The sequence below is a fragment of the Vulpes lagopus genome, chromosome 10 (genome assembly GCF_018345385.1).
Source record: "Vulpes lagopus strain Blue_001 chromosome 10, ASM1834538v1, whole genome shotgun sequence".
Lineage (NCBI taxonomy): Eukaryota > Metazoa > Chordata > Mammalia > Carnivora > Canidae > Vulpes > Vulpes lagopus.
The window spans coordinates 55,637,891-55,656,966 of record NC_054833.1 but is presented as its reverse complement, the minus strand read 5'-3'; the positions used below and the strand labels follow the sequence as shown (position 1 = coordinate 55,656,966).

At 40.7% G+C, this 19,076-nt stretch overlaps 1 protein-coding gene across 6 annotated transcripts in view; it reads left to right on the top strand.

Moving 5' to 3' along the window:
* Positions 1-9,605, top strand: part of LOC121500437 (baculoviral IAP repeat-containing protein 3) — a 44,021-nt gene extending 34,416 nt beyond the window's left edge. For all 6 annotated transcript variants that reach the window (XM_041772146.1, XM_041772144.1, XM_041772145.1 and 3 more), the window contains 5 exons: positions 2,651-2,699; positions 4,294-4,536; positions 8,098-8,352; positions 8,736-8,777; positions 8,893-9,605. In XM_041772146.1, coding sequence (XP_041628080.1) covers positions 2,651-2,699; positions 4,294-4,536; positions 8,098-8,352; positions 8,736-8,777; positions 8,893-9,086 — 783 coding nt within the window. In that variant the 3' untranslated portion in view covers positions 9,087-9,605. The remainder of the gene's footprint in view (positions 1-2,650; positions 2,700-4,293; positions 4,537-8,097; positions 8,353-8,735; positions 8,778-8,892) is intronic.
* The last annotated feature ends 9,471 nt before the right edge of the window (positions 9,606-19,076 follow it).

Genomic DNA, 19,076 nt, shown 5'->3' with positions numbered 1-19,076 from the left:
TATTCTTTGGATAAAAACAGATTCAGAATTCAAGACGTCCTAAAAAATAATATGTGAGGGATGGCTCTAAGTATTTCTTTAATAAAGTTGCAATAAATTAAATTACTTGAGGAAAAAAATTGGTTGGGATGGCAGTATTTAATAGTTTTACTACGCAAATTTTTGTTTAAAAGACTTGAGAAAGAATTGTATCGCTCTTTCTAATCTTCCTGGGAGGAGATTGCTGGGAAAATGGTGAAGTAGGAGGAGCCTAGGCTCATCTCATCCATCCCATGGATATAACTAGGTAACACTCACATCAGTGTAAATAACCCAGAAAACAACTGGAAGACTGATAGAGCAGGCTCTCCACAGCTAAATAGAGAAGAGGCCACATCAAAGAGGGTAGGAAGGGTGGAGGCTCTGTGGGCTGGGCCATCCACGAGAGTGAAGGAGCCACAGGCACAGAGAGTGGAGAGAAAACAGACCCTCACACCAGAGAGCCCACGCAGGGAACAGCCCTGTAACATTTGGCTTTGAAAACCAGAGGGGCTGAATTTTGTGAGTCCTTAAAACCAGCGGGACTTAAACTTGGAACTTTTAAAATCAGTGGCTCAGCAATGGGACAACTAGTGGGTGAGAGGAACCTAGTCCCTGCTCATAAAGACAAAGCCTGCAGAGATACGGTATAAGGAGCAGCAGTTTGAAAAACACTTGGGTGTATGGGAGACGGAGTCATTAATGAATCTCAGAGTTCATGGAGGGAAACTGCAGGAGCAAAGGAGCTGGCAGGTCCCCCTCAGCATAAACACATAGCCACCAGTGGGAGCCAGGGTGGCCCTGACACTCACTACCTCACTTGCTTACACTGTACCACTTCCTCCAGTGGGCCTGCCTCAGTCCTGGTGCTGCGGGTCCCCTTCAACCGGAAGACTGGCACAAATCTTGCTGACACTATGTCTTGTAATTTATGGATGCACTCCATCCAATGTACTCTTGGTTAGAGCTCATCCAAACCAGAGCCACAGGCTGGCAGTGTGCAAGCAGCCCCAACAGGGGCCAGCACCCCCCCCCCCAAAGTGACTCCTTCTCCAGGAAGAGGGAAAGATAAGCACACACACCAGTCAGATGGCAGCTCCAGCCTTGGGCTGGGAGCAGACAGCAGGTAGACTGCGGGCTCAGCCCAACAATGCAAGCTTCTCAGGGGACAACATAGGGAAAGAACCCTGTGGCTCAATGCTTCTGCATCTCTGGTGAGTGCCTAGTCTGACTCACCTCAAACCCAAGGTGGCCCCAGACTGGCTTAAAAACCCCATGGGGACAAAACTGCCCACAACAGGCAAGGGGAGCATCTGCAGATGACTGGACTTAAGGCCAATGTGGCTGAGCCATAACAGCAGGACATGTACAACACACATGGGAGATACTCTGAATGGCCGGGTCCTGGGGAATGAGGGACATAGCACTACAGGGCACTCCAGCATCTCTGCTTCTTGAGGCCATGACTTTGAAGAGCAGAAGACATCACTGACTTTCTCAATACATAGAAACAGACAGAGTTAGACTGAAATGAGGAGACAGAAACCTATGTCCCAAATGAGAGAACAGGACAAAACCACAGCAAGAGAGCCAAGTGAAACAGATATAAGTAACATGCCTGATGGAGAATGTAAAGAAATGATCATAAGGATCCTCACTGGACTTGAGAAAAGGCACGAGTGATCCCCATAACAGAGATACAGAATAAGATAGCAAAGATAAATGAAATGAGAAACACTCTTGATGAAATGAGCAGCAGGATGGAAGAAGCAGAGGAACAAATTAGTGACCTGGAAGACAGAGTAACGGGAAGTTATCAAGCTGAGTAAGAGAGAGAAAAAATTATGTAAAATGAGAATAGGCTTAAGGAATTCAGCAACTCCATCAAGCATAACAATATTTATAATATATGGATCTCAGAAGAGGAGAGAGTGAAAAGGGGGCAGAAAATTTATGTGAAGAAATAATAGCTGAAAACCTCCTGAATCTGAGGAAACAGAAATCCAGATCCAGAAGGCACAGAGAATCCACAGCAAATTCAACCCAAGGAGGTCCACACTAAGGCACATATAATTAAAATTGCAAGAAGTAGTGATAGAGGGTCTTAAAAGCAAGGAGGAAAAAGACAGTTACATATAAAAGAAGCCCTATAAGTCTAGAGGAGGTTTTTCAAGCAAAAACTTGTCAGGTCAGAAGAGAGTGGTAGAATATCAAAGTGCTGAATGGGAAATAATCTTCCTGGAAAAGCAGATGAGAACTTATACAATAGTTTGAGGATCAAACACTTTTCAGCCACAGTTAGTAGAACTGACAGAGGGTCCAACTTATTCCAAAGGATGACCCAGGAAATGTAAGATGTTTGGGATGAAAGGCAAACCATAATTGTCTCATAGATTACTGAGAAGATATAGCCCTTTTCTTGCCTTCACGAATATAGATTCTATGAAGTATAGTTTATGGTGTAGAGAATAACTGTTGAATATAAACAAAATACTGCTTTCAAGATAAAAAATCATTTTGCCTGTAAGCAAGTCAGTCTGCAATAAATTGAATAAAATAGCTTTCTTGACTCATGTACATTATAATGGACAGGCTGAGACTTATATTTTAATTTACAATTTTTTTCCTGTAGTTGTTATCTACCTCAGACAACACAGAGGATGAAAATACTGAGTCACCAAGTAAGTATAATGACAATAATTACTGCATTTAAATAGAACCATTGTTACTCTGGAGACGGAAAGCTGATGGTGGTCATATTATTGTACCATATGACACTCTATACTTTATAATGCACTCTCACATTCATTAAGTTTATATTTCTCACACTTTAGTGCTCATCATAATTGCCTAAGGAATCAGATTTCTGGTCTCCACTTTAAAGCTATCATATTGAGCCATGGCATCTAAGGGTGGGATTTGAGTATGTCGTTTTAACAGACCACATGCATCCAGCCTCACACTCATTTTCAGACCTTGTGGGAACACAGGTAGTCTGACATTAGCTCGCTCACATATTATTTCTATAAAATGAAGATAGTAGAAAATATTATTCCTATTCCTCAAGAGGGACCCTGAAGCTCAGATAGGTTAAATGACCTGTCTTTTTAGGCTAAACCTAAAAGGTGATTGAGCCAATATTTGAACAGGCTGTTCTACTCTATTATCTAGTGTTTAATTCAATTCAATAAATATTTATGGTGTGACTGCTATTCTGAGGAAAGGACACAGAACAGAGTAAACATAACTCATGCTCTTGTGAGCCAACAGTCCAGGGAATTCAGACAAGTACACAGGTAGGAGAAAGGGATATGGAAAAGTAAAGCATGGTGTGCTGTGGGAATGCATGAAGGACCATGCACCCGGACTTTGGAACATGAGAAAAGGCTTTCCAGAGGAGGTATTCGTCTTAGCACAGAAAACCTGGGAAGGGTAGGGGTTAGCCAGATGACAAAGGAATATTTGTCAAAATATTTGTCAAAAGAATATTCTAGACAGAGAGAACAGCCTGTGAAAGTCTTAAGTGACAAAAAAAGAACAGGCACATTTGAAGAACTGAACAAAATTCTGTATGAGCAGAGGTGGGATTTGTGAACAGGCAAACGAAGGAAGCAGAGTTCTTTGAATGATCAACGCTGCACAGGCAGAGTCTGACCCAAGAGCCATCAGTTTGTGACTTCTGGGCTCGAGCATAGCATGTGAAGGAGAAAGTGGTAGGAGATGAGGCTGAAGAGGTGAGTGGGGCCCAGATCGTGTGCCGTCTTATGAGCCACAGTCAAACGTTTGTGAGGACAATGGAACTGTTGCTGAGATTTCAGGAGTGCTACACAGTTGGATTTGTGTTTGTGAAAAGCCACTCTGGTGGCATTGCTGAGAAGGAACGAGGCAGGAGAGGCATGGTAGGAGGCCCCGCAGTGATGGCATGAGTGAGGACAGTGGCCTCTCTGAAAAATATGTGACACGTGCTTGATTTAGAAAGCTCATTTGTTCATTCATCATAGGGAGAAAAGAATGCTGAGTGGATGGTGATATCCAAACTTCTGTTCCTTTCTCCCACTCATAGTTATGCCTGGTAATGCATATTTTCTATCATAATACGCTATTCCATATTCTTATTTAGTGACTGAACATGTACATCATTATTTTAAATTTAACAAAGTTAGTATAAAACAATGCCTATATGTTCTGGGCTTTATGTTTTTGAAATGTAATAACTTTCAATTCAAAAGATATACAGACTCTCCCAACATGTGGAAAATCCCTTATTCCATGTAGTTGTCCATTTTGGACCTGGAGAATACCATTCAGAGGATGCAGTCATGATGAACACCCCGGTGGTGATGGCCGCCTTGGAGATGGGCTTCAGTAGGAGCCTGGTGAGGCAGACTGTGCAGAGTAAGATCCTGAGTACTGGAGAGAATTACAGAACGGTTAATGAGATCGTGTCTGACCTACTCCACGTGGAAGATGAAATAAGGGAGGAAGAGAAAGAAAGAGCAGCTGAAAACAGAGAATCAGGTACATATCTGCATTGATTGGTGTCTGTCTCTGTGTGGATATGATGCCACCATGTGTAAGTCACTAAAAGTATACTCCTTGTCAGGGCAATCAAGTTTTATGTTTAGTGTTTTCAATTTGAATTCTGGAATTTTTCTTTTACATTACACTGTATTTGAATTGCTCATTAGTCAGTGGAAAATGTATGTATTGAGTGAAAGCATTTTCTTAATTTATATTTTTACTCTAAGTGGTTGACTGCATATGTAATCAAGGCTTGTTTGTGATCCCAGGCTCACTCTCCTTTGCTGCAAATCAGGGTGGGATCAGGGACAATTATTTTAATATTAGCATCACAGAGTGTCTCAGCCCAATGACATTATTATTTTTTTAAAGATTTTTATTTATTTATTCATGAGAGATGGAGAGAGAGGCAGAGACATAGAGGGAGAAGCTGGCTTCCTGCGAGGATCCCAATGTGGGACTCGATCCCAGGACCTGGGATCACGACCTGAGCCGAAGGGAGATGCTCAACCACTGAGCTACACAGGTGCTCCCCCAATGACATTATTATAGCATTAGTAATACATGTTAATGTACAAATTATGATTATGTTTCCTGCCAGCCAATATAAGAACTAAGGGAGTCCTTCTGTTCTTGAGGGGAGGGTGAGGACACTGTTGCACATTCTCTCAAGACAAGGTAGCCATGTCCCTCCATGCTAGCCTTGTCTGCCACTATATGGCCTTTGCTCTGTGGCCCTTCACCAAGACTCTCTTCCTCCAGGCATATCCATCCCCATCTGGTCACTCTGAATGCTGTCATTACTCTGGCCTAGACAAACAGAAATGCTCCTCTCTCCTTTGCTGCTCTTTGACAAGCATGAACCAGATCCATAAGTCTTTTCAATATAGTTTAAAGCAAACTGCAACTTTTCAGAAGCTTCTACTAGAGATTTGGGAATAACAGCAGAGTGTTTACATCATGGACAACAGTCGACAACTCTAGCTGTTTGGGTCTCTCTTAGTCCCCTTGAAGGCATCCTCGAGAATCTCTCTGCCTAGCATCTGTTCTGGTTCATCGCTATATAGCTCTGACCATTTTACACAAATGACTAGGTTAGTCCCAAGCATGTTTTCTCTTAGGAGAGCTCACTCCCCCAAATACCCCCAAGCCCAGAAAGGGCAGAGAGTTTGCCCCTTAACTTTGTCCAGTGCCATCTGGGATCTATTTCTGCCAAAGATGATTGGTAGATCATCAACTCCAGGTTTGGATAAGCCTACTCCTTACATGGATTTGTCTTCTGGCCAATCTGGACAAACAGATCCTGCCTTTACCTAAGTGTGACTTATTCAATTCTGCAAACCACCAACACGAACAGCAACGGAGCCCAAGCTCATCTTTGTGTATCCTTGCAGTGGTCTTCTCCATCTTAGTTGTTGGTCATCATCCCTTGAAGAAGAAAATACCCACCTCTACAATTGTTTGTAGACCCTATGAAGTCTAAAGCCATCCAGCTATAAAACATTTGTATTTCTTTCTTTTTTATAAAAAGATTTTATTTATTTGAGAGAGAGAGAACATGAGTGGTGGGGAGGGACAGAGGGAGAAGCAGACTCCCTGCTCAGCAGGGAGCTTGACTTGGGACTGGATCCCAGGACTTTGAGATCATGACCTGAATCAAAGACAGACACTTAACCAACTGAGCCACCCAGGCACCTCAAAACACTTGTTATTTCTTTCAAAGAAAATCAACGGTCTGCAATCCACAATACAATAATTTGCATCATCAAAAAGATCTTGTAGCATCTGCACTCTCTGTTATGTCTACACTGTCCAGCACACAGTCTTCATATAGTCTGTGCTCAAGAAATATTGCTTTAATGAATAAATGAAAATATTTCATTGAGATTACTGATGACTTTATAGTTTTTCCAAGAACAGCGGGTAAATAATTTCTTGAGAGGTGTGTAAATAAAGAGGCAGTTTAGGATTTCATTTCCAGAGCAAAAGAATAATATGCTTCAAAGGTATATTCAAGTCTTTACCTCTTATAAGCCAGAATAGTCTATGACTTTGAAATGAGTCTTTTTTTGCTCAACCACTAGCAATACGATTTAAGAAATCTTAAGGATTTCAGATAACTTATTACAATAGTCTAAGTAAAATGTAATTACCATCCAACTATTGATTTCGACTCAGGTCATGATCTCAGGGTCCTGGTATTGAGCCCCACACTGGACTTTGTGTTCAGAGGGGAATCTGCTTCTTCCTCTGCCCCTCCCCCTGACCTCCCTTTTCTTGCTCTCTCTCTCTCTCTAATAAATAAATAAACCTTTTTTAAAAAAAGAAATCTCGGATGGAAAAATGAATATACATCAACATCAAGTGTAAATTATATGTTAATTTTCTGGTATATCAGTATTTCTCTATTAGATGATTTCACCAAATGTATTAGGTTCAAATTCTTAACCCCTCTGGCCATGACCTCTCTATTCCTTCTGCTCCTTACATTACTATGGCTCATTTGCTCGACAGCTGTTTATGGAGCAGGTACTTTATGTAGATACCACCTAGGCCCTTCTCCTTTTCCCATTTACTCTCAGAGCTCTAGTTATCTTCAAAATGTGTATCTTTGACCTTGACTATTTTACTAAGTGGTATTTTTTTATTTTTTATTGAATGGTTCTGTTTTTATCTCCTATTACTTGACAGAGTCAGTGTTTCAAAAATCTAACATTATCTTCCCCCAGATAATTCTTTTTTAGACAGCCACACTTCTGTCATTAGTTATTTCATAGAAAAAGCCTTAAGGATCATGGTAAAATTGTGTAATAATGAATAAACTTAGATTCATAAGTTAAAGTCCAAGGAGATAATAAAATTGCAGAGTTTCAAAATATAAAATATTTTACCAACAAATACAAAATCTGGATCTCAGCGGCAAATACAATGATCCTATGGACAGAAAGTTATCACCTGACAAGTAGGATTTAATCTTTAACATGCTGTTGGTGCCTTTCCCCACTTACTATAAAAAATTTGGGTAATGGCAATATCTAATCTAATATGAGAAATAATTAAAATTTCATCTTAAAATGGGAATTTTGAAGAAATTTTACAGGTGGATGATAATTGAAGAAATACACTTTGTGTCCTTTTTAATCTCTTGATTTTATCTTTCCCCAAGTTGACTAGGTTGAATTGGAATTTTAGTTTGATCAGGCTCTGACTTTGACTTGGTTAAAGGCTGAGCAGTTGTTCAGAATGTCTGAGGACACAGCCTGTGACACCAGACTGCCTCCATTTGTGTGTCCTTGCGCAGTTCCCTTGCCTCATGAGCCTGTTTCCTTCTCTGCTAAGTGGGGGCCCTGGCACCTCCCTCTGTGGCTGCTGGGAGCATGGAATGAAGGGACACATGACAGACAGGGTGCTCATCCTGGAACCCCCGGACCTAGCATCCCCTGCGGTGCCCAATGGATCATGAATTTTGAGGGTTTTCCATTCAGTTATGTGTATATGTGGAAGGAAGCCTTTGAGCAGAGTTGGAACGTGTTCATGCTTGTTTTCTTTTTTATAAAGATGATGTATCATTAATCCGGAAGAACAAAATGGTGCTTTTCCAACATTTGACTTCCGTGCTCCCAATCCTGGACAGTCTCCTAATGGCTGGGGTGCTTAATGAGCAAGAACACAGTTCTATTAAACAGAAGGCACGGACATCTTTACAAGCAAGAGAGCTGATCGATACCGTGTTAGTAAAGGGAAGTTCTGCAGTCACCATATTTAAAAACTCTCTGCAAGAAATTGACCCCATGTTATACAAGCGTTTCTTTGGTGAGTGTTATGCAAGTAGTTTGGGGAACTTTCTAGGTCAATTGAAAATATGCTCTTAATGTGACAAGCGAGGGTGGTGCATGGAAACTGAGTCACGACACTGTACACCTGACACTGATATTACACTGTATGCTAAGTCACTGGAACTTAAAATTCAATTCAATTCAACTAAAAAATATGCTCTTAATAATTATTTATTATGAAAATAATAAATACTGAAAATAATTCGATCTAAAAGGTGAAAGAGTTCTGTTGCATTGACATGATGATGGTCATTTATAGCATTTGGCTAGAGTCTAAACTGTTAGTTTAAAAAAATATATTTTGTGACTCAATATTAGCCTTATTTGTTATTAGTAATGCTTTTTGTTTTACTCCCTTAGTACAACAGGATAGAAAGTATATTCCCACGGAAGACATCTCAGGTAAAATAGCATTAATAATTTAAACCAGTACAAATTATTGGTTTTATTTTCTTAGCTTTTCATTGGAGAAGCAGCAGTAAGTTGCCTCTCCTTAACCATTCTTTTCTCTTGTTAGATTTGCCAGTGGAAGAGCAATTGAGGAGACTACAAGAAGAAAGAACGTGTAAAGTGTGCATGGACAAAGAAGTGTCTATTGTGTTCATTCCTTGTGGTCACCTGGTGGTGTGCAGAGACTGTGCCCCGTCCCTAAGAAAATGTCCTATTTGTAGAGGCACAGTCAGGGGCACAGTTCGTACATTTCTTTCCTGAAAAGACCCAAGACTTTGTCTAATTTAGAAAGAGTGGATTAAATGTATTATAATTTTGACTTCTGGAATGGTTGGTTTCCTTAAGATTTTTAAATCTATTTTGCAACTCAGAACTTTTATATAAATATATAGCTAAAACATGTGAGCCATATGTATATTTTAAATCTATTTTGCAACTCAGAACTTTTATATAAATATATAGCTAAAACATGTGAGCCATATGTATGTTAGAATGATAGACTTTTGTTCACGTGGGAAAAGACAGAGCACTACAAGCATGATACTGAATCAGAATTTCAACACTACTGAAATCGTAAGTGAAGTTTAAATTTTTGAATTAAGCTTTCAGAATTTTAAATATTTTGGAGTCCTATGAAGAAACAGGAGCACAGATTATTTGCCTTTCTTGATCAGTGTCCTATATGTAGTAGGTCTTGATATTTGTTGGATGACTTTTTAGGGACTTGGTGGTTTTGCAAAGAATTCTGTGAAGAACATTTTAATAAAGCCATCAAAATTACTCTTGGTCTTAAACTCCTTATTTCTGTATCAGTTTACTCCCTCCCAGGCTGCCTCCATGCTCCTTAAGACCTTGTGGGTGTTGGACCCTATTTAGATCCTTTAACTACAAGATGCTTCTTCATTCACACTGGTCAAGCCCCGGGGGGTGGGGAGGTGGGGGGGGGGTGGCGGGGAGTACACCTGGCTTTCATCTGCAGGGTTCTGTGGGACGTGGGAGTTGAATACGCAAACTTGCTTATTTCCTTTGGGAAGTCTCATGCCTGCCCTTCCCATCAGAAAAGTTGCTTCTTTTATTCTCACCACTTTGGTATTAGAATTGGGACATAGCATATGGGTTAGCAGCCTAGGCTGGAACCCACAGCCTATTGTGGTGAACAAATGTATTCTGTACTGTCAGGGCAGCAAAGTTTCCTTGTTTACATTACTTTTTGGTACTCAGCATGCCCCATTAATAATCTTCTACCTTTTATTTCCTGTAGACTTATTAGGGCTTTAAAACCTGAAGTAGCACCATAATGAGGAATATTGTGGGGACACAAGCAAAGGCCAATCATCCAAAGCAGCTCTAGATGTTCTAGATGTCCTGCTCTCAAGCAAGGAGGAGAGCATCCATTTTGGGGCTCAGGGAGACTTACTACTTTGAGGTGCAGCTGATTCTGCCTCTCCTTTTGCTCAGTTGTCTGGCCACAGACTGAGAGCTTCCTCCTGGGGCATTTGGCTAAATTATTGGTAACACTGCGTTATTGTTTGGGTGGTTTGTAACAACATTGTTACAGGACAACTATTTAGAAAGTTCATTTTCCTTTTGCAACATTCTTTTAAAAAAATCTCATTCTTATGTACTATATTATAGTATTTTAATTTTGCCATCTTCACTGTGAAACTCTTATTCGTTGCTCATTTTGGTAATACACAGCTAACACAGCCTACTTATTTATTCAAATGTTTTGTTATTCGTCTATATGTTAGTTAACTTGAAATTCTGATTTGGAAAAAATAAATCATCATAGATAATAATGGTACCCCAGTGGGTTGATAGTCAGGCACCACTTTGGTGTGTTTGACCTGCATTAATTCATTTCATTCTCTCCAACCTTATCTCCTCTGTCCCAACCCAACCTGGCCTTCAGTCTGAATTGGGTGGATATTTTAAACCTCAATATATAATATATAATAAGTGCTATAATTCAGAACTTTGAACCACACTTAATTTCATACTCGGGCCATGCTCATGACATTCACATGCACTCTTGTCACTTTCTGATAGTTACTTCATGCAAGTAGCCATTAGGTAGCTCTTTGGTCATAGTCCATGTGATTCAGTTGTGTTCACATCCTTCTGATGTTTTATACATCCCAGTAGACTGTGTGGGTATTTACTAAGTAAATTCCAGGCAAAACTATCAGGTGGAATGTAGAAGGGATTCACTATTTTAGAAACAACACTAATACCCAATGTGGGGCTTGAACTTACCACCCTGGGGTCAGGACCTGAGCCAACTGAGCCACCCAGGCCCGCCATTGCTCTTGTTTTTTAGAGGCATAAAAACTGAGGCTTAAGAGAGGTCAAGTGTATCAGCTGAGGTCTCCTGGCTCATAAGTGAAAGAGGCAGGAGGAGAAATTGGGAGACCTTAGGAACTCTTTAGTGTAATGTTCATTTTGCTGGCAGGATATTAGAATCATCCCTCAGAAAGTGGTCACCTGGTCCTTTTACTCACCTTACCATAATAGCTGTGTTTACAACAGAACTTAGGTCATGCCTGAAAATAGCAATCAATATATTTTACCAGGCCAAAATCCATTTCAAAGTTGCTTGAGCATGTTACATCACAGCATATTACTATATGGTACAACCTCCTACCATCCCTATTGTACCATTTTCCAAATATATGTAGTGTTAGAAAGAGAACCACACCAGGCCTAATACCTAATCAAACTGCAGTTTCAATCCCCACCCCCCCAAGGCCCCGAACTAGTCTTAACTGGCCAGTCAGGAATATCCCTGCCAGCATCAGTGAGTCAGTTATGTGGGTCCTCTCCAATCCCAAAAGAATGTTAGGGTCATCTGCCCAAGACCCCCACAGGTCCCCCTATGAAAACAATCCTTTTCTTTTTCTAAAACTTTCTTGCCCCATCCACCCTCCAATAAAACCTTTCATTTTATACAACCTCTTGGATTTCTTCTCCATGTGTTAAAAGGAAATGCTGCCTATTTTCACGAATCATTTAATGAAGCCAATCACACCTTCAAATTTACTTGGTTGAATTTTGTTTCTTAACAGTAGACACTCTTATGCAAAAGAAAAAATACATGGAAAAGTGTTCTTAAATTTATTCATAAGTATTTTTTCAGTGATTTATCAGTCAGTGGATATTAAAAGTGTTGAACCATAGGGATGCCCGGATGACTCAGTTACACATCTGACTCTTGGTTTCAGCTCAGGTCAGGATCTCAAGGTCCTGGGATCAAGCCCCATGCTGGGCTCTGCACTCAGGTTGGAGTCTGCTGGGGATTCTCTCTCCCTCTGCCCCACCTCTCTCTCTCTTTAAAATAAATCTTTAAAAAGTATTGAATTATAATGTGGTTATCCTCAAAATATTTTGAGATGTCTGCATACTTGAAAATATTGGGAATATTGGTGGAAAATAGTTTTGTGTGATCTGATATGGTAATCCCTAGTCAGGCTACTAAGTACCTAAAATGTACCTTCTTCTGAATTGAAATGTATGATAACTATAAAATATATAATAAATTGCAAAGACCTAATACAGTAGAATGTAAAATATCTCAATAATTTATATTGATTGCATGTTGAAGTAATATTTCAGATACATTAGATTGTATAAATATTAAAATAATTTCACTTGTTTCTTTTTACTTAATGTGTTACTAGAAATTTAAAATTACTTATGTCGATATTACATTTCCATTGGATAGCACTGATCTAGATAAATATAATTGCTCTTAATTTTATCACTTTGAGACATTAGAGACTCATCAGAGTGTATGCAAAGGTAATATGCACTATAAAATATTATTCTCTCTAGGAATCTACTCTGTGCTGCCATACACACCACCCCCCTGTGTTAAATTTTTTCTTATGTTCCCTTATTGTCCATGTGTTTGAATTTATGATGACTTATCATATTGTATGGAGCTTGTTTATTGGTCTCTTCTGCTAGCCTGTGAGCTTGTGGGCAAGGACAGTTTTAGAATTTATGTCCACGATATACACTCCATAAATATTTCTTAAGTGAATGAGTTAAAATAATTTGCTCAAGGCTGTATTGATGTAGTTTTGGAATGTTTGTGAGGACCAGAGTTGACAGCCAAGAAAGAATTCTTGAGACATCTTTAGTGCCAAAATGTGATTTTATGAAAGCCCAGGGACAGGACCCATGGGCAGAAAGGGCTGCTGCCTCAGGATTGTGAGGGCAGCTGATTATATAGTTTGGTGTTGGGGGAGGTGAAGGTAAGGGAAGTTTCTAAAAGGACTTTATTATGCTAGACTCCCAGGATCCCAGAGGCCTGGTTATGGTCAAATAAGGTTGTTTTCCCTCTAGCCAGGTATCAACATTAAGCTTGGGATTTCCTGGAGGAAGGTTATACTCTACCTGCCTCAAGTATTTGTCAATGGGCTACAGGTTATGAGAGGTTATTTTATTTTATTTTTTTTTGAGAGGTTATTTTATTTGCATTTCCTTCTGCCTTTCTTTTCCAAGTGAGTACAACTCAAGGAAAAGCAGCAGAGATCAAAGTAAACCTAAGTTTGATACATTATGACAATGCAGCCTATATTGCAAAGATTAGAATGATTTTAAGCTGTCATCTTTAAAAATGTCCATGTTTCCAATATTTATGTAATCTTGTTTACTTTGAGCCTGGGGAGTACTCAACTTTCTAAGTCACCTAAAGTTTTGTTTATTTATTTATTGCACTTTTTCAAGGTTTTCCAATAATTCTACTATGGACTCAGCTGTCCAGGGTCCCCCACATGATTGCTGTCTGGGGAACCTCAGGAAGAGCCTTCCCTGGACCTGCCTCAGCTTTTCAGATCCTAGAAATCTTTTATCTCTGCCTCCTTTTTCAGGAAATACAGAAAGAGCAAGGTCCCCTTTGTCTTGTATTTGCCCACATGTGACTATCTTTCAACAATCATAAGGTCTTTTCTTAGGATTGTGATTCCTTTTGTAGTAAGTTCAAGGGGGCAGGTCAGGTGGCAGCAGCAACAACCTGAGCCTCATTTTGGTGGCATTTGACACCTGCAAGGGTAAGTCTCTCACAGCAGGAGGCCTCCCAAAATTGGAGTTGTGCGACTGCTAGAGGGCATGTGGTCCAGGGAGGTCCCAGGCAAGAGGCAGAGGGGAAGCTCACAAGACTAGGTGATTGCACAACAGCTGGATGGGGAGCCTCTGAGTCAGGAAGCAAGGACAGCAGCAGCAGCAACAAGTTGGAGACTTTTATAGCCTGGAGGGTTCTCTTAGCTAGCAGAGGCTGTGTATGCAAAGCAGGCAGAGTCTAAGTGGCAAACCAAAATACGGTTACTGGGGATGTATTTAAAGCAATTAGATGTGTAAAATTTTGATTTTGGCACAGGCAAGCTTTTAAGCCAATGGTTCCAGCCTCCTGTGAAGAAATGAATGGTATGAGGCCAATATACGGAGCTCCATTTAACCCATAAACATAATACCTTTATCATCCTTTTAACTCACTGATTTTTGAAATGAGAGCTGCTGAGATTTTTAATTCATATTAAGTGATTAAAGCTTACTTATTTTTAAAATATTTCTGAAGTTTAGAAAATTTGACTTTGATACAGACAACACAATTTCAAAGCTGTCATGAACATTCAGATTCTCCACATATGCCCTAGAAATCTCTTCTGCAATTACCTTGGTCAAGCCCTCAGGTGTAAAATAAGCTAATTAAATCAAGTAAGCTTTCAGACTCGTTGTTTCAATGAAAAAGGTTTTACATATTTAAAAAAACAAAATAAAGTCTTAAGGCAGAGATATAAAGTGATTTAAGACAAACGGATGGAAAGGGAATGCTCAGAACTTGTAAGTAACGAAAAGTAGGAGGAAGGAGCCGTGATGGGGCCAGAATGTCCCAGTTCTTAATGTTCTGGGTCTTGTTTATTCCTTTTAATGAAATATTTCAAGATTTCAGGAAAGTATGTGTTTCATCCATGTACTCAGTGGTACCAGAATACGTCACCCCAAAATTGTCCCTTTGGCATGTGGATTATTTTGAGCTGAAGTCCATCAAGAAACATTTTATGCAGGAAAAGCTCTAAAAACAGAACATAAGTTTTTCTTTCCCAAAAGGAAATTTCTATTTACAAAATAAATTTCTATTCGTAGAGCTATCTCCCTCTGAAGTATCAGGAAGATGAAGACTCATAACTCCCATCAGTGAAGAAGGCAAGGACTTAAATCTGCAAAACACATGTTCCTAAAGATTTCTTGTTTACCATATTTTTCCCCTGGCCACTTTCTATGACTTTCCTCTCACCCAGAACCCCAAAGGTCTTTTCCTTTGTTGGTATTGAAGCCCAAGTTCTAATTACCTCTTTGGTGTAGTCGTCACTGAGGCTCCTCTTCTATACATGTATTATGCACGTTTTAATAAACTTGTTTTTCCCTTGTTACTTTTGTCCCATCTAATTTATAGGACTCTGGCTGGAGAACATCCCCTGACGTATATGAGACAAAATAATTTCCCCCTACCCTTCTGAGTTCTTGACTGAGAGATTAACAAGAGCAAAGGAGACAAGTTTAAGGGGTATAGTTTGCATGCACTTGGGAGAGATGGGGGGAAATGAGTTAGCTCCTGATGTGGCCTGAGCCACAGGCTTGCCAACGGCCTTCACTAAAGACAGAGAAGGTTGGGGGTGGCTGGTTCTGGGGAGGTTAGCAGGAAAAGCTCAGTAGATAGGGGAGGTCTTTTACATGGAGGGCACTGTGTGCCCTGGGCCCTACCTTCTGCTTGCTTTCCCCTTCTTAGCAAGAGTCCCACTAGGTGTGCCTAGTGATCACGTCCCCGCCCTTGATAGCTGAGCAAATTCCTTATCCCTGTCTTTGATGTCTACATCCTTGGCCAGTCTTCAACAAGAATCCCCTGCTCTCAAGAACTCCACTAAGTAATTTTACACCCACTGACCGACCCTCCTCATTCTGCTGGTTGGCTGTAAATCTTCAGCTGCCTTTGCTGTATTCAGAGTCTAGCTGCTCTGTCTCCCTGTTGCAATGCATTTATGCAACTGTCCTGAATGAAGGCTTCCTTCCCTGTGGAGATTTCAACAAGTGTCAGAATATTTTTTTCTTTAGCAATATCAAAACTTTATCAATGCAAACCTTCTTTTATACTTAATTTTTAAAAATAAAATGTTACATATGCAATATACATGTGAAAATATGTCCAATCTCATTCATAATAGAGCAATAAAATGGAAACTGTACTGAAATAGTATTTATCAACAGATTTGCAAAAATCTAAAAGTCTGACAACATACACCACTGGTGAAGCTGTACAGAAAAAAGGAACCCATGTAGACTGGATTGCAAAACGCTATGCTCCTATACAAGCAGAGGGATATTTGGCCATAGCTAGCAAACTTACGTATGAATTTAACATTTGACCAATAGTCCAACTGCTAGGAATGTATCTTAGAATAAGATGTAGGTCTATGATTATTCATCATAGTGCTATGTGTAATAGCAAAAGATTGGAAACCACCCAGATGTTCATCAGTAGGGAGTGTTTGAATATAGGATGATACTAGGTGAATATATTGTGGTACCCCTACACAATGGAGTACTGGGAAAAATGAGGACTGTCTCTATATATATCACTATTGAGTGATTTTTCAGAATTAATTATAAGGTGAAAAAAGAAAGAAAAAAGTATGCTACTATTTAAGAAAAGGGGAGATATGGATAAGTATGATTAACTGCAATTTAAAAATGAAACAAATGAATAAAAAAAGTTTAAATCATTACCCATGCAGCAGGAAGGGAGTAGAATGGAGATTTTTCAGTGTGAAGGAAGAGGAGGATGTATGATCAATGAGGTTAAATAAAACCTTGAATTTCTGAAGTGGAATTCAAGGTGAGATTCATAATGCATTTTCTTATAAAAACAAATTGAAAACAAAACAAAACAAGGCCATATTACCCAGCTCTCTTCATGAAACAGGTTATCAAAACGTTACAACTCAGGAAGAATCAGCACCATAAACATTCGATTTACGGTCTTTAAACACCATTTTCCACTAAATGAATGATGGCACTTTGAATAAATGCTCATTACAGGTATGAAGTAAGAAATGTACAAAACCAGCCTGGCAAACAAAGACTCCTCTACTAGGGCCATTATGAATATAACCCTGAGCACTGAAGAGTGGAATTTTGCCCACCCTAAAATGTGTCTCTTTGACATAAGAATAAAGTTGAGTTGGTTATTTTTAGGAAATAGCAGACACAGGATAAACTCTGAAAACCCAGGAGAAGTTACCTTTTTGTAAGTGATGTTCCTGTATATAAATGAAATCCCCATTTGTAAGGGTCTCTTCTTGGCTGTACCAGGAAGGGGGTAGGATGACCAAATCTCTAGAAATTCTTATCAATGGAGAAGGCAAAGACTTAAATCTGCATAGCAGCTTTACCCTTTTCACTGTGCTTTTCTGGTGACTTCCCGTAATAGATTCCCCACCCCCAACACCTTAGGTCTTTAGCTGAAGATGGAATTTGAGGTGATGGCTTGAGCCATTTCACAGGGTCACTCAGGATTCTGCTCTCTCCCATGGTGTACGGGAGGCATACATGTTATTACATGTTTGTTTAATGTTATTGAAGTGTTTGTTTTTCTGTGTTTAATCTTTTTTGCTGCAGAGACGTCTCAGCCAAGAACCTAGAAGGGTAGAGGAGAAATTATCTTTGTTCCCTGCAGCACCAATAATGACACAAAATATGTTTAATCCCCAGATTCATAACAATAGCTATTCACTTTCATTGTTTTTATCCACAGAATTTTTTAAAATAGTTTTTTAATAGGTCACAGTGTAATTTTACTTTCCTTTGAAATAACTATTTGTTTAGCACTACTTATTGACCAGTTAATCGTTTTCTAATATGTAATACCAATGTTGCATCAAATACATATACATAATACATAAATATATGTCTCTTTTTCTGGGCTCTTTATCTTGTTGCTTTGTTCATCTGTATGCTAATACAGTAGTTTTAATAGCTATGGCTTCATTATATAAGTTGCTATCTGGTAGACCAGTCCCTTCAATCTAATTCTTCCTCAAAATGGTCTTGGATCCTGTATTTTTTCTACATAGATGTGAAAAGTATTAGAATGCAACCTCAGCAGAAATATACATCCTTCTTTTTAAAAATGACCAGCAACTCTAAACTGGAAATACGAAGACAAATTGAATAAATGGGTAACTGCATACATTTAACACTAAACTACAAGGTTATACAAGATTAAAAGTTAAAAAGTAGTTATTTATCAGACTTGAATGTTATTACATGCTTTTTTTGGGGAAAGGTATTTAAGGCTTTTGCGTTTTTAAAACGTGAAATTTTCCCTAAAGGGAAGTATACTCATTATCTTACTTTTCTCGTCAGGACAAGAACTGAAAAGGAGAAATAGTCTTGACTTTAGAATGAACAGTTCTTGCTGTGTGTTTTCCCACCTATGTAGGGAGGTTCTGCAGCTTTCCGAGAAGCAGACCGGAGCTCCGAGCGGGACAACCACCCGAGCGTGCGTCCTGTTGGGAAGGTCTGAGTCACTGGGCAGACCCGGCCTCCGGGCCTCCCGGCCTCCCCGCAGCTGTCAGCCGGGGCGAGGCCCTCGTTCGGAGGCCGGCCGGCCGGCGGGCAGAGCCCCAGGGGTCCAGGTCCTGAAATTCCCCAGGCCGCCTCACCGAGTGGCTCCGACACAATTGCCCCGGGAGCTCCCCCGGGGAGGCAGCATCGCTCCTCCAGGCCCCAGCCCGCAGCCTCGGGGCCAGGACCCTCCCCTCGCACTGTCCCTGCCCTAGGACGGACACTGACAGCTTATGATGAGTGGCACACTGCACGACCGTACAGTACACAGGATTCGCAGGCGACTACGCAGGCCAGTCCGTAGTCGATCTCTGACAAGCGTCCGGCTGCTCTCCCGGCCCTGCCCCCAGGGCCAGAGGGCGCGCAGGCCGCGCGACCTTCGCGTGCAGGCGCCATGGCGCAGGCGCAGACGCCAGCGCCACCCCGGAGGGACTCCGCGCGGCGGGGCGTTTCCGCCGGCTTCCGGACGGCAGGACTCCGCAGTCCGGCGCGTGCCCCGCGCCTCCGGAGGGCGACAGGCGCGGAGGGAGAAAGGCAGCCGCAGGGCCCGCCACAGCGCCCGCCACTGGACGGCCCCGCCCGCAGGAGGAGGCCGTCGCGCTGCGCTCTGACGCGGCCCCCGGCGCC